This window comes from Balaenoptera physalus (genome assembly GCF_965194825.1).
Source record: "Balaenoptera physalus genome assembly, contig: SUPER_7_unloc_3, whole genome shotgun sequence".
Classification (NCBI taxonomy): Eukaryota; Metazoa; Chordata; class Mammalia; order Artiodactyla; family Balaenopteridae; genus Balaenoptera; species Balaenoptera physalus.
This window is the reverse complement of record NW_028126532.1, coordinates 288,040-303,031: the sequence shown is the minus strand read 5'-3', so window position 1 is coordinate 303,031 and position 14,992 is coordinate 288,040. Positions and strand designations below refer to the sequence as shown.

Genomic DNA, 14,992 nt, shown 5'->3' with positions numbered 1-14,992 from the left:
AATCAGTGTGGGTCCCCGTGTGGGGTGAGTGTGGGTCCCCGTGTGGGGTCAGTGTGGGTCCCCGTGTGGGGTCAGTGTGGGTCCCCCTGTGGGGACTCTTAGTGGGGGGCCCTCCATTGCTGGCCTTTCTGCACCTCACAGAAGGAGAAGGGCAAAGGGACTTGCAGCTTCTTGTTTCTTGCTGTTTGTCACTGTCCCTCTGTGTCACTTCTCCCGACAGGTGCCTTGGGCGTCCAGCACCCTCAAACCCAGCACTCACCTCTTGGTGCCCCTGAGAGGACCCGGCAGCAGTCAGGCTCAGGGGCCCCGCTCTGTGCCAGCCTCTCCTGAGCTCTGGAAGTTGTTCTGTGCTCTGGGTCCCAGCCCCTCCCAGGGCCCCTGGCTGTGCCCCCAGTGCTGTGTCTGCCCCGGAGGAGGGGGCCCAGAGGTGAGACCTGGCTCCAGGGAGAAACCACAGCACAAGCAGGCCTGTGGCCGCTCCCCCTCAGCAGGTCCTGGTCCCGCATGTTGGGGTCCTGACAGGCGTAGGGCAGGGCCATTCAAGCTGTCACCTGGATCAGGGGACCCTCTGGAGCAGAACTCTGCAGCACGGGAGTGACTGTGACACAGAGCCCCCGATTGCTCTGTAGAATTGCTCCTGTCTCCCTGGTTTCCCGTGTGGACGGGCCGGGGAGGAAAGCTGACGGCACCCTCGTTCTCCGCAGGTCACTTCCCGCCCGCTGGGTGACACATCCTGTCTGCTGGCCTCTTCCCCCTCCAGGCTCTGGGGTGAGCAAGGCTGACAGCAGGTGAGACTTGCTACGACCCCAGCACAGTCCCTGAGCCTGTTAAGTCCCACTTATCCCCTGGGGGCCTCCTTGGGCCACGCGTGTAGGTAAAGGTCACAGACCGCGAGTCTGTCGTGAGCTCCCAGTCCTGTGAAAGTTGATTAAATACATTGTGGGGAAGTGAACCTTCCCTGCTTGGGGGCTCCACGGCCTCTGGGAGCCTGGCCCTCTGTGGAGGAGCTCCAGGGGCCTTCCCTCTGTCTGGGCTCTGGGAGCTGGAGTAGGGGGAGAGTCTGGGCTGGGGCCACCATAAGCCGCTGGCCCCTGACTTCTTTTCTCTGGGCCTGTACACGGTGGTGGGACGCCAGGGGCTCCCTGGTCACTGCGCCATTTATGGGCGCCTCTGCCACTTGCCTCCTTCCCCTGCATCCCACCCTCGGGGCACATGACAGACAGTGAGGTGACTGCACACACAGTCACACCCCTGCTCGTTCCCCAGGGGGCGGGGAGCACTGTGAGTAGGGCTGTCCTCTCCTCCGGGGCAGGGGTGGACGGCCCTCGGCGGCCTCCATGCTCGTCACCTCACACCCTCAGACCTGGGAGTGCGCGGTCCTCCTCCTCACCGCTGCTCCAGAGTGTGAGAAGGACAGAGGACGCGTGACGCTCCCGGCCCACCTCAATCCCAGCTCCATCGGGGAGAGAAGGAGCTTCCAGGGCAGGCATCATCTATCCCCACCAAGACATGGGGGCAAGGTTTCTGCCACGTCTGGACTCTGGGCTAGCACTGCCCCCAAACTCCTCTCCTTATTCTGACATGTGAACTTGTCTCTGACACTTTCTGGAGCCTGAGGGGAATTTCAGCCCTCTGCAGACCCCTCCCCTACAGTCCCACAAGTTCAAGGTAGAGAGAGAGCAGGAGAGGACTGAGCCGGTTCCTGAGAAGGGGGAGGTCTTTAGGTTTAGTTCACCTTGACACGTCCTGAATGCTGTTGCTTGTTTCTGTAATGCTGCTATTATGGAAACTTAAATGCAGTGAGGGAATTGAGGTGAGGATGGGTATTCCACGCTGGGATCAACCTCCCTCCATGGCCCCATCCCATCTGGAAGCCAAAGCAGGCACCTGGGAAGAGTGGACCCTGATCCCTTCCCTTCCCCCCAGCAGGGCACAGACAGAGGCCACCACCTCTCATGAGAAGAAACATTTATTTTGGGAAACAAAAATTGTGGTAGGAAGAAGCCATTAACACATAGACAATGTGTTAACATGAGAAGAAACAGGTTTTCTTTGCATGACCTGCACTTTTCCTTGCACTGCTTTCCTACCAGGAGAGGCATGAGAAGCACACTCTGGTTGACCAGAGGGAACACATTTTTGAGGACATGTTGGATGATGGCGCAGGTGGCCTGAGTCACCTGCCACCCTTGGTCTACGCTGGCAGGGTCTGACTGGGGACTCCAGTTCCCTGGGTGGGAAGGCAAACTTGTCGCCTCTGCCTCTGGTATGCCTGCTGTTGTTAAGGTAGCTGTGGTCCTTGGGGGTGGCTTGGTGACTGTAGGCTGTATCTTTCAACACTCTTCTCTGTTCTGAAGAGGAGAGAACCCTGTGGTAGTGCGAATGCCCCTCTGCTGGGGCCTGGAGCTGTTCTGGGTGCTGATTTAACTCTGAGGCACAGAGTCCTTGGTGAAGCCCCAGTTTGTCTACTAGGACCTGTCCAACAGCTGTTCCAATCGCCCAAGGATCAATAGCCCTGCTCTCTACAACAGATTTGCCTTTGGTTGGTTCCTGGTGGTGAGCAGTGGCTGATACAGGCTTGCCTTTTTGAAGGGATTTTTCTGTTCCTTTGCCTTTTTTATTGTGGCTAAGATACTGCAGAAAGTGCCTAAGATACTGCAGAAAGTGCCTTGTCCATTTTTGGCTTTCTGGTGAAAGCTCTCTCTTCTCTGGCGAGAGCTGGGGGTGTTTGCTCCCAAGGGACTCTCCTCTTTCCCTGACCTGAGAAGCGTGGCTCATCCCACTTGCTTGAGAAGCCTTTAGTCCTGAAGACCTTTCTTCATACTCTCCCGGTTTGGGCCTACAATCGTCCTCCCTCTCATCAGTTGGGGCAAACATCTTGCTCTGGCTGTTCATTTCTTCATCCTCTTCTGGTTTGAGCCTCTCACAGACCTCCCCATCATCAGTTGAGGCAAACTGGCCCTTACACGGGTCCCTAACCTTTGCTTTCCAGGGTTCCTGTTGTCCCTGGTTGCTTCTCGTTTCTTCATGTTCTCCTGGTTGCAGTCTCCTAACGCTCCTGCACTCCTCAGCTGGGGCAAGCGTCTCGCTCTGGCTTCTTGTTTCTTCATGCTGTCCTGGTTGGGGCTTCGTGAAACCCCTCCACTCCTCAGCTGATGCGAGCACCTCCCTCTGGCCCTTCATTTCTTCATGCTCTTTTGGTTGGGGCCCCTTAAAGTCCCTCCACTCCTCAGTTGGGGCAGACATCTTGCTCTGGCTGTTCATTTCTTCATCCTCTTCTAGTTCGAGCCTCTCACAGACCTCCCCCTCATCAGCTGAGGCAAACTGGCCCTTACACGGGTCCCTAATTTTTGGTTTCCTGGGTTCCTCTTGTCCCTGGCTGCTCCTCATTTCTTCATGCTTTCCAGGTTGGAGCCTCTTAAAGCCCCTCCACTCCTCAGTTGGGACAGACATCTCACTCTGGCTCTTAAATGAGTCCTTAAGTTTTGGTTTTCTGAATTTCTGCTGCCCCTGGCTGCTCTGTTCACTCACGTTGAGGTCATATGGCACCACCTGGAAAGCTGGCGCGTCCTCACTAGCATGTTCCCTCTGGGAACTGGAAAGAGACCTATGAGAAGCCAAGATGTCTGCAGGAAGGAGCACATCAGTGTGAGAGTCTTGAAGGAGCTCACCAGTGGCACGGCCTTGAGCCACCTGTGTTTTAAGGCATGGCTCCTTTGGATGTTGGGCAACTGACTTTGTTGGTAGTGACAGGGTTTTGCTAGCGGCTGGAAACCCCAAGACAGTCCCATTCTCCCAGCTTCTGCCCATGAGGTTGACTGTGGGCATCTGATAAGGCAGTCTGCCCTCCTGTCCAGTCAGAGGGGCCTCTGAGGGCCCATACCTGTCAGCAAGTGAAGTCTTTCCCAGGGCCCTCTGGATTTCTGTATGCTCAGGTGAGGGAACAGGGAGGGGACTCACCAGGGTGGGAACTGTTGCTTTTGTTATCACTTTCATTCCCTGATGGGGCTGAGGTTTTCCCAAGAACTTATTAGCAAAGTTGGCTTTTGAGTGTGCCCCAGATTGCCAGGTGGCAGAGGGGGAAAAGGTGGACCTTGGAGAGGACAAGGGTTGAGCCCCACATGGCTTGAGATTTATGGGCTCAAAGGCCTGTTTGGGTAGGCCCCACCTGTGCCTTACCCGCCACCTTATAATATGTGCTTCCAGCATCTGCTGAATGCTTGGACTGAGGAAGGAAAGCATACGGGAGGAGTTTACACAGGGTTTCCAAGACTTCAAGGGTGCTAGATTTCTGATTTCCTCGTGAGGGTGGGGCTTAGAAAAAACACAGTTGGCAGCAAGCCAGGATTGACGCACAATCACAGGGATCAAACCTTGATTAATCTGCCTCGACTTTGTGCTCAAATGGGCTTTCAAGATTTTTTCTAGATGTTTCTTCTCTGGGCTACTGGGTAAAGAGTTTCTAGAGTCACTCATCAAGGGCCTCATCAGGTATCTTTCTGACTCCTTTTCAGAGTTTCTTTGCAGAAACTTCCCTGGGAGCCTGGCCCCGGAGGAAGCTTTTGAGATCCTCCTCAGACATGGCCTTAGACCCTTGCCAAAATCCTTCCCTGGTTGAAATTGCATTTGACCCTTCCTATGGGATCTCCTAGGGTGCCTGGACCTTATCTTCTGTGGGCCCAGTCTCCTTTTGCCTGTAAAAGCAGAGGGCTGCCAGGGTCCCTGCTTGCCCTGTGCCTGATAAGTCCTTAAAAATTGGCACTGAGAGGAACTCAATTCCAGAGACAGAGACAGGTGGATACTGAGGCACAGGCCCCTCTTGGTTTGATCTTTGATGAGCCTCTTTTGAAGATGTTGCTTCTGGAGATCAGGGCCAATTAAGTCCTCATGATGAATAGAAACTGACCTTTGGGCCTGAGAGCGCCCCCTCTCTTGGGGAAGGTTGAGATTGAGTTGGCTAAAGCCTTTCTGAGATCTTTTGACCACAGAGGATGAAGGCTTCCCACTTTTCAGTTGCTTCTGCAACAAGGGGCATTTCAGACATTGAGTTTCAGTTGGGATAAAATATGGTGTCTTGTTCTGAAATGTAGGACAATCTAGTCCACAGGTACTCATCTGGGGTGGAGAATAAGGTGGTCTGAATGGGAGAGAAGATGGGAGGTAGGGCTGGGCCTGGATCTGAGCCAGAGGTGAGGACTGGCACAGAGGCAAGGTTTGAGTGAAAGGCTGGGGTGGGACCCCCGGGCAGGGCAAGACTGCGGCCTGGGAAGGACCTAAAGGTATTCTAGGTTGAATTGAAACTGGAAAGCCATTAGAAACTCCACTGAATAAAACAAAGGGTGCCTGCTGTTGAGTAGAGCTCCTAGTAGGCACCAGGGACTCGCTGTGCAGAGAGGGGTGACCACAGTAGAGCTGGGTGTATGTCAGTTCCAAGTGGTCCCTCAAGACCTCGGAGTGTAAGAGCTGCCGAGGACCGGGTAGCTGCTCTGTTTTGTCTTTCCTGTTCCAGAAAGATTGAGGGGTTGTGTTGTCCTGCTCAGCACCCAGTGATTTCCACACATTCCCTAAAGTGTTCAGGTGGTAGTCTGAGCTCATTTGTTCCGAGAATGACCCATCCTTTTCTTTCCCCTTATGAATCTTTAGTTCTACTTTCTTGGTGATTAGAATCTCCAGCAGCTTCTGGACTTCAGGGTTGACAAGTGAGGGGCTACCGGTCTCTACCTGCTTGTCTGTGGGCTCTTCCTGGAATGGGGCCCCTGGTGGCTGGTGGGACAGGTGTTCTTGCCGGGACTCACTCTGTGATGAGGTGGGGAAGAACAAGGCCTTGGTAGTCTTCCACCAGAAGGACAGGAACAAAATGGGATAGCATGCAAGGCCAAGACTCAAGATGGCTGCGATGGTAGATGCCAAAAAAGAGTTACCTGGAGGTGAGCTCTTTGCAACAGTGCCAAGGGTGATTCTCTTCAAGTTGGATTGGTCTTGAGGTTCTTTTGACAGGGTGGAGGCCACAGGTAAAGAGCCCTGGGTCAGAGGAGCCAGGGCAGCTGATGGGCACGTGGCAGGAACAGCCTTTTCTGAAGGTTCTCTGCAGGGCTGGTGGGCTCCAGCAGACGCTGCTCTGCACACTTCACCAGGGGGGTCTTGATAGGAGAGCTGATGAGAGCTGCCCTTGTCAGGGAGCCTCCCCAGGTGGCTTCAGGAGACATGAGGCACAAGCTGCAGCCAGGAGCCCCCAGGGCCAGGAGGGCTGGGCAGGCCAGGCAGGGGTGGGCACCTGTGGCCCACAGCCCTCCACAGCCCCCATGCTGACTTCACAGTGCTCCTGCTGTCCCTCACCCCAGGGCTTTGGCCATACCCCACCCTCAGCGCTCCCCCTCCCAGCTCAGCCCCAGGCTGCCTGCAGCCCAGGTGTCACACCATAGGCTTTGGGTGGAAGAAGAACCCAGGAGAGAAGGGGAAGATTCTTTACCTTTGTAGAAGTGAAGTCAGGGCCCGAACCTCTTCCAGCTCTTGCAGGCAATCTCTGAAAACTGGAAAACAGCAGAATGGGTCATGGTGGTGAAGGCAAGGGCTTAGGGGGTCTTACAGGAGGCTGAGTGCTGTGTCCCTTTAAGGGGACACCATTGGGAGATTGGAGCCCAAGCACCAGCGTCCAGGGCCACATGATCCCTGACAGTGATGGCGAAGCTCATGAAAGGGTTTATCATTTACAAAGTACTTCCATATCCATTACCCCTTGCTGCCCTCCCATCCTCCCTGTGGGGGACAATGGGCAGGGGTCACATCACAGAGGAATCTGAGCAAAGTTAAACAACTTGTCCACGGTCGGACCTGGAGGTCCCGCCTCCCAATCCAGGCGCTATTGGTCCACTGTAGGCCACACACCCCTGCTGGGCCACACCCTTTTCCGGGCCCCTTACTGCTTCATTGTGCACATGGCATCTGGGAAGTATCTGGGTTCTGCCCTCCTTCCCAGGAACCTCCCTGAGGGTTCTGTTTCTTGAGGCACAGGCCCTGCCACTGGCCTCCTCGGAGCCTGTGGAGTGGGCCCTCAGGGCTGGGAGAGATGGGGCCTAACCCTCGGGGCACACAGGGCTGAATGGCACAACTTACCTTTCAAAGCTCTGTTTTTCATCTTAACCTTGTGTTTCCCCCTCCACTCCGTCTGATGCTGAGAGACAGAAAAAACGAGGACCTGGGACCCAATTCTCACTCTCCCCTCTCTAGACAAGCATCAGACACTCAGTGTTCATACATAATATGACTTTTTACATTTAACTAACAGAGCTCTGTGGTTTTTCTTGCCTTTCACTCATTTTTAAAGAGGATAAAAATATTTTCTGTTTTCCTTCTCTGAAGAACATAAAGAAGGATTTTCAATGTGAGATTCACCCTGGATTTCTTTTGTCACTGTTCCTCTGCTCAAGAAACACACACATTCTCTGAACTACGGGTTCATCTGAGCTCCAACAGGTGGGTCTCTGCTTCCCGAGGCCAGGGCCACTCCAACCCCCGCTCTGAGGCTCTCAGGGCCTCAGCACTGCCAGCAGATCAGCCCTCATCCGAGACACGTGTTCACAGCTGGTGATCCATTGCTCATGGGCCTGTCCTCTGGCTGAGATTGAACTCAGTATCCAGTCCTCGACCTCCGGTCACTGTGTGTGAGACTTGCCCTGGAGCCCTCTACCACACCTGGACAACTGGTCTGAGATCTTTGGATACAAATCCTAGTGTTCACTCTATCCCCTGCCCAGGCTGGCTTGCCCTTAGAGGGATGACGTCCTATTCTTAGGAGTAGATGTCCTATTCTTTCCCATTTCAGGAGTCTCTGAAGTTGATTCAGAAAAGTGGAAATAATAATAGAAAAGAAGGGAGAAGCATGTGCTTGTGGGTCTGGCCCAAGGGTTCTTTACCTTCGTGATGTTTCCATGTTTCCTAGGAGGTGGTGAAGATAGATTATTCTGGCGGTAGGAGAGTAACAGGAAATAGAGCCCCAGTCCACACAGAAAGCCAAGGATGGTGGCACTCGCCCAGGAAGTGCGACTGGAGTACAGCCAAGTATCAAAAGTGCTTTTCAGAGAAAAGAGAGGATTCTCCATCATCTGAATCACATTGCTGGCTTCAGGCAACTGAGCACAGGATGTGTACTTGGGGACTGATGTCCTAGGCCTACATCATAGAGCTGTGGTCTGGTCACAAAGGGCTCTTGAGGGTGGGGGAGGGAGTAATAGAGGAGGAGGCTGGACCACGGCCCCTCCCCACCATCCGCCCCACAGCTCTATCCCTCGACCCTCATGGGTCTTCTAGACCTTAGTCAATTTTCTATTCATTCCACCTGGAAATCACATTTTTCCTGGTTCCTCAGCTCTCTTGGGGATTTCGAAAGATTCCCTTTCTCTCCTATTGAATCATTACTTATTTCAGCAGAAGCTGAAGATACAATAGGAAGGCCATTAATATACAGTACACTTTTTGCTTCCCTTTCCAATTTCAATTGAGAAACTTAAGTTTTCTGTTTTTTGACAAATAATTTGAGCCCTCAACAAACAAAAGTTTTTTTTTTTTTATTAATTTAAGTGGTCTGCGGATTATCCAGTTCATTTGGATAATACCCTCCATAGGTATGGATCTCTTTCTAATTAATGTTGTCTGGAGAGAAAGATGAAAACAGCTTTCCACAATTTAAATGTCATTGGTCTCCTGTCAGAATACGTTTTTATTGTGTTTTATCATACAAGATGGTACATTTCCCTACTACTTCCTCAGCATCTGTCAGGTATATTAGGAAATGGGTTTTTTCCTCAGGTAATTGCTCAAATCTATAAGATGGTTTTAGGTCTACTCTCTCTGACCTGTTTTGACCTTTAAACCTCTTCGAGTCCTAAATGCACGTCGCATTTCTTTCTAAGATCCTGGGAGGTGTGGCCATTTGAAAAGCCTTCACTTTTTCTCGCCATTGATATTTACTGTTATACCTCTCTGCGAGGGCTGCTTGATGGGGATGTTACATGAACATTCCCCCTGCTTGTTTTCTGTGCTTTATGGGAGTAATGTGAGCTTTCTGTTTTAGATAATTTACTATGTTCTCCACTGTGGACAAAGCAGGGAGTGAGCATATTGCTGTAAGGCAAAAAAGCATGATTGATAAGGTGGGTGTAAAACAAGCCAAGAGTCGTGGTCCTCATGTGCGTAATAGGTTCCATCAAGTGAGGGACAAATGGAAGTGATGCAAAGAGAGAGAATGGAAATGAAACTAAGAAATAATCTCTCCATTTTTATTTTCTTCAATGTCACCAGCCTGGATGAAAAGACTTCAAAGCACATAGAACCAATGAGTCAAAAATTATATTGTAATTATACATCCATGATTTTCATGTGAGTTCTTAGATCATGTTTTACCAGGTATTTTTCTGAAACATTTTTCTGAATAAATGGAAAGGTGTTCCTGATAGGCAGGAAAGGCAGATATCAACATTTTACAATTGACTTCAGAGATGTAGAGAGCTGGAAAGAGTGTTGTTGGAAATTAATGACTTTTTTCAAACCCTTCCTAAAACTGAGGTTGCAGGACAAGCAACCAACAGGAACTCTAGAGAGTGACAGGCACCTGCAGGGAGAAACAGCAACTTGACATTCGTTTACTTAAAACAGACACAGACTGAATGAATTATAAGCCCAGAGATTAAACTAGACAATTTTAACAAATTGAGCAACAAAACAAACAACCAAATAGCAGATTATAAACCAAAGAATAAAATAAATGTCCATGAGTCCATACTTATATAAATAAATCATTGACCAGAAAAATAAATTACAGAAAAATTACAAATAATATATAAAGATATTTAGATATTCCTGCCTCCAAGAAGTGGAGTTTTATTTTGATCATGTGTTGGGTTTAGTGTTGGGTTTCTAGCTAACAGAGATTTGAGAGAGAAAAAGAATAACTTTACAGTGAATAAACCTGGCAGGTACCACCTAAGTCTAGTGGTCCTGATAACATCCTCAATTATAAGTCATCTTGAAATCATGTACCCTCCGATATGATGCATAAGAAAAGCATTCACCTCTGTACTATGCTTCCCCCAAACCCATAACCCAAGTCTAATCATGAGAAAATATCAGAAAAAAGCAAAATGAGAGATATTCAAACTTGAAAAAGTCCTGAAAATCAAGAAAAGACTGAGAAGCTCTCACAGATTGAGGATGACTAGGCAGATAGATAACTAAATGCAACATGTTCTTATTTGGATCTGGAACAGACAAAGGACATTAATGGAAAGACTTGGTGAAAGTAGAATGAAGTCTGCAGTTTACTTAATAGTGTAGTACCAATGTTAATTTCTTAGTATTAACAACTGTACTATGGTTATATAAGATGTTAACATTAAGAGAAGCAGTTTCCAGAAGTCATCACTCCTATCCTTACGATAAGGAAAATCTGGAAAAACTGGAAATCAACAATTCTTTCTCATTTCAGGAGTCTCTGTAGGTGATTCAGAAAAGTGGAAATAATAATAGAAAAGAAGGGAGAAGCATGTGCTTGTGGGTCTGGCCCAAGGGTTCTTTACCTTCGTGACGTTTCCATGTTTCCTAGGAGGTGGTGAAGATAGATTATTCTGGAGGTAGGAGAGTAACAGGAAATAGAGCCCCAGTCCACACAGAAAGCCAAGGATGGTGGCACTCGCCCAGGAAGTGCGACTGGAGTACAGCCAAGTATCAAAAGTGCTTTTCAGAGAAAAGAGAGGATTCTCCATCATCTGAATCACATTGCTGGCTTCAGGCAACTGAGCACAGGATGTGTACTTGGGGACTGATGTCCTAGGCCTACATCATAGAGCTGTGGTCTGGTCACAAAGGGCTCCTGAGGGTTGGGGAGGGCGTAATAGAGGAGGAGGCTGGACCACGGCCCCTCCCCACCATCCGCCCCACAGCTCTATCCCTCGACCCTCATGGGTCTTCTAGACCTTAGTCAATTTTCTATCCATTCCACCTGGAAATCATTTTTCCTGGTTCCTCAGCTCTCTTGGGGATTTCGAAAGATTCCCTTTCTCTCCTATTGAATCATTACTTATTTCAGCAGAAGCTGAAGATACAATAGGAAGGCCATTAATATACAGTACCCTTTTTGCTTCCCTTTCCAATTTTAGTGATTCTGGAATCATCATTTAATGTTGTGATAATATTCAATTGAGAAACTTAAGTTTTCTGTTTTTTGACAAATAATTTGAGCCCTCAACAAACAAAAGTTTTTTTTTTTTTATTAATGCAAGTGGTCTGCGGATTATCCAGTTCATTTGGATAATACCCTCCATAGGTATGGATCTCTTTCTAATTAATGTTGTCTGGAGAGAAAGATGAAAACAGCTTTTTACAATTTAAATGTCATTGGTCTCCTGTCAGAATACGTTTTTATTGTGTTTTATCATACAAGATGGTACATTTCCCTACTACTTCCTCAGCATCTGTCAGGTATATTAGGAAATGGGTTTTTTCCTCAGGTAATTGCTCAAATCTATAAGATGGTTTTAGGTCTACTCTCTCTGACCTGTTTTGACCTTTAAACCTCTTCGAGTCCTAAATGCACGTCGCATTTCTTTCTAAGATCCTGGGAGGTGTGGCCATTTGAAAAGCCTTCACTTTTTCTCGCCATTGATATTTACTGTTATACCTCTCTGCGAGGGCTGCTTGATGGGGATGTTACATGAACATTCCCCCTGCTTGTTTTCTGTGCTTTATGGGAGTAATGTGAGCTTTCTGTTTTAGATAATTTACTATGTTCTCCACTGTGGACAAAGCAGGGAGTGAGCATATTGCTGTAAGGCAAAAAAGCATGATTGATAAGGTGGGTGTAAAACAAGCCAAGAGTCGTGGTCCTCATGTGCGTAATAGGTTCCATCAAGTGAGGGACAAATGGAAGTGATGCAAAGAGAGAGAATGGAAATGAAACTAAGAAATAATCTCTCCATTTTTATTTTCTTTAATGTCACCAGCCTGGATGAAAAGACTTCAAAGCACATAGAACCAATGAGTCAAAAATTATATTGTAATTATACATCCATGATTTTCATGTGAGTTCTTAGATCATGTTTTACCAGGTATTTTTCTGAAACATTTTTCTGAATAAATGGAAAGGTGTTCCTGATAGGCAGGAAAGGCAGATATCAACATTTTACAATTGACTTCAGAGATGTAGAGAGCTGGAAAGAGTGTTGTTGGAAATTAATGACTTTTTTCAAACCCTTCCTAAAACTGAGGTTGCAGGACAAGCAACCAACAGGAACTCTAGAGAGTGACAGGCACCTGCAGGGAGAAACAGCAACTTGACATTCGTTTACTTAAAACAGACACAGACTGAATGAATTATAAGCCCAGAGATTAAACTAGACAATTTTAACAAATTGAGCAACAAAACAAACAACCAAATAGCAGATTATAAACCAAAGAATAAAATAAATGTCCATGAGTCCATACTTATATAAATAAATCATTGACCAGAAAAATAAATTACAGAAAAATTACAAATAATACATAAAGATATTTAGATATTCCTGCCTCCAAGAAGTGGAGTTTTATTTTGATCATGTAGTGGGTTTAGTGTTGGGTTTCTAGCTAACAGAGATTTGAGAGAGAAAAAGAATAACTTTACAGTGAATAAACCTGGCAGGTACCACCTAAGTCTAGTGGTCCTGATAACATCCTCAATTATAAGTCATCTTGAAATCATGTACCCTCTGATATGATGCATAAGAAAAGCATTCACCTCTGTACTATGCTTCCCCCAAACCCATAACCCAAGTCTAATCATGAGAAAATATCAGAAAAAAGCAAAATGAGAGATATTCAAACTTGAAAAAGTCATGAAAATCAAGAAAAGACTGAGAAGCTCTCACAGATTGAGGATGACTAGGCAGATAGATAACTAAATGCAACATGTTCTTATTTGGATCTGGAACAGACAAAGGACATTAATGGAAAGACTTGGTGAAAGTAGAATGAAGTCTGCAGTTTACTTAATAGTGTAGTACCAATGTTAATTTCTTAGTATTAACAACTGTACTATGGTTATATAAGATGTTAACATTAAGAGAAGCAGTTTCCAGAAGTCATCACTCCTATCCTTACGATAAGGAAAATCTGGAAAAACTGGAAATCAACAATTCTTTCCCATTTCAGGAGTCTCTGTAGGTGATTCAGAAAAGTGGAAATAATAATAGAAAAGAAGGGAGAAGCATGTGCTTGTGGGTCTGGCCCAAGGGTTCTTTACCTTCGTGACGTTTCCATGTTTCCTAGGAGGTGGTGAAGATAGATTATTCTGGAGGTAGGAGAGTAACAGGAAATAGAGCCCCAGTCCACACAGAAAGCCAAGGATGGTGGCACTCGCCCAGGAAGTGCGACTGGAGTACAGCCAAGTATCAAAAGTGCTTTTCAGAGAAAAGAGAGGATTCTCCATCATCTGAATCACATTGCTGGCTTCAGGCAACTGAGCACAGGATGTGTACTTGGGGACTGATGTCCTAGGCCTACATCATAGAGCTGTGGTCTGGTCACAAAGGGCTCCTGAGGGTTGGGGAGGGAGTAATAGAGGAGGAGGCTGGACCACGGCCCCTCCCCACCATCCGCCCCACAGCTCTATCCCTCGACCCTCATGTGTCTTCTAGACCTTAGTCAATTTTCTATCCATTCCACCTGGAAATCACATTTTTCCTGGTTCCTCAGATCTCTTGGGGATCTCGGCTTGAACCCACCATTTTCATAGCCTTTGAAACTCTGAAATTCTCCCAGGATTTTGGCTGTTTCCCAACGATTTTAACTCTCAGAATCTCCTTTGTTCACAATTCCATCGTTTTTTCATCTCGCATATTTACATTTAAGTTGTATCAATACTTTCTCAGCAAATTTCAGTTATACAATACAGTATTATCAACTCTGGTCACCATGTTGTACATTAGATCCTAAGACTTTCATCTCATACAAAGTTTGTACCCTGTTGCCACCCTCTCCTTATTTCCCCCAACCCTAGCCCTTGGCAAACACTCCTCTGTTTCTATGAGTTTGACTTTTTTCTGTGTAGATTCTGTATATAATTGATAATAGGCAGTATTTTCCTTTCTCTCTCTGGCTTTCACTTAGCATGATGTCCTCTAGATTCATCCACATTGTTGCAAATATGAACACCACTTTTCCCATATAATAAGTTTTTTACTTTCATCAACCCAGAAATAGAATTTTTTTTATACTTATTTAATTTTGAATATTTAATTTGTTATAGTTTCCATCCACCTTTGCCGACTTCACTCAGAATAATTAACACAAAAATTCAAACTAATGATGATTATTTCAAATTTACAAAACCAAGTATAAGAAAAAGATAAGTAATTTAACCTCTAAATGATATGTTTTGTGTTAGTAACATTTTATACTTCTGAAGTTAGAAAAGCTTCGCAAAAACTGTACACACACACACATTTTGACAGACCAATGCAGTATATTCAAATCCAAAAATTAAGCATGTCCTCATTTTCTCTAAATCTTTTGTATATTGTCTTGACCACATTTCTTCTCACTCTGCCCAAAATAGACAGTCTCCATTCTCCAGAGTTTAGAAACATGTGTGGAACACCCAGAAGTCAGAAATGGGTTAGGTGAGCTTAGGTTCTCATCTTTAGAGTAGACACTGGGACTGGAGGACCAAGGCCTGGGTTAAAGTCATCTACAGTAGCCTTTTCTGATATCCCTAGTGTGTTCTACACATATTCTCTTTTTCAGAATACACCTTGCCTTCCCCCTCCTACCCTACCCTCTCCAGACCCTGGAGCTTCGAGTCTTGCCTGTACCTTATAGAGAGGGCACTTTGAGTCTTATAGGAAATCCCCTATGACATCATTGGACATCCCTTTTGGCAGGTGGAATTGGGTATTCACTTAGGGATTGTACTTTTTAATCACTAGCTGGTTAATTTTTCTTAATATGTGAAATATTTATTGGCCAT

The 14,992-nt window shown here is 47.0% G+C and overlaps 2 protein-coding genes across 2 annotated transcripts in view; one reads left to right on the top strand and one right to left on the bottom strand.

The window, feature by feature from the left end:
• LOC309665287 (serine palmitoyltransferase 1-like) overlaps positions 1-905 on the top strand; it is a 98,562-nt gene extending 97,657 nt beyond the window's left edge. The window contains exon 9 of the transcript XR_014266301.1: positions 705-905. The gene's annotated coding sequence lies outside the window, so the exon portion shown is untranslated. The remainder of the gene's footprint in view (positions 1-704) is intronic.
• Positions 906-2,007: 1,102 nt separating this feature from the next.
• On the bottom strand, positions 2,008-5,595 carry LOC309665284 (spermatogenesis-associated protein 31E1-like; the record flags this gene model as incomplete). Its single annotated transcript, XM_082478918.1, has 1 exon — positions 2,008-5,595. One exon carries the CDS (start codon positions 5,593-5,595, stop codon positions 2,008-2,010), a length of 3,588 nt encoding a protein of 1,195 aa, XP_082335044.1.
• Positions 5,596-14,992: the final 9,397 nt, after the last annotated feature.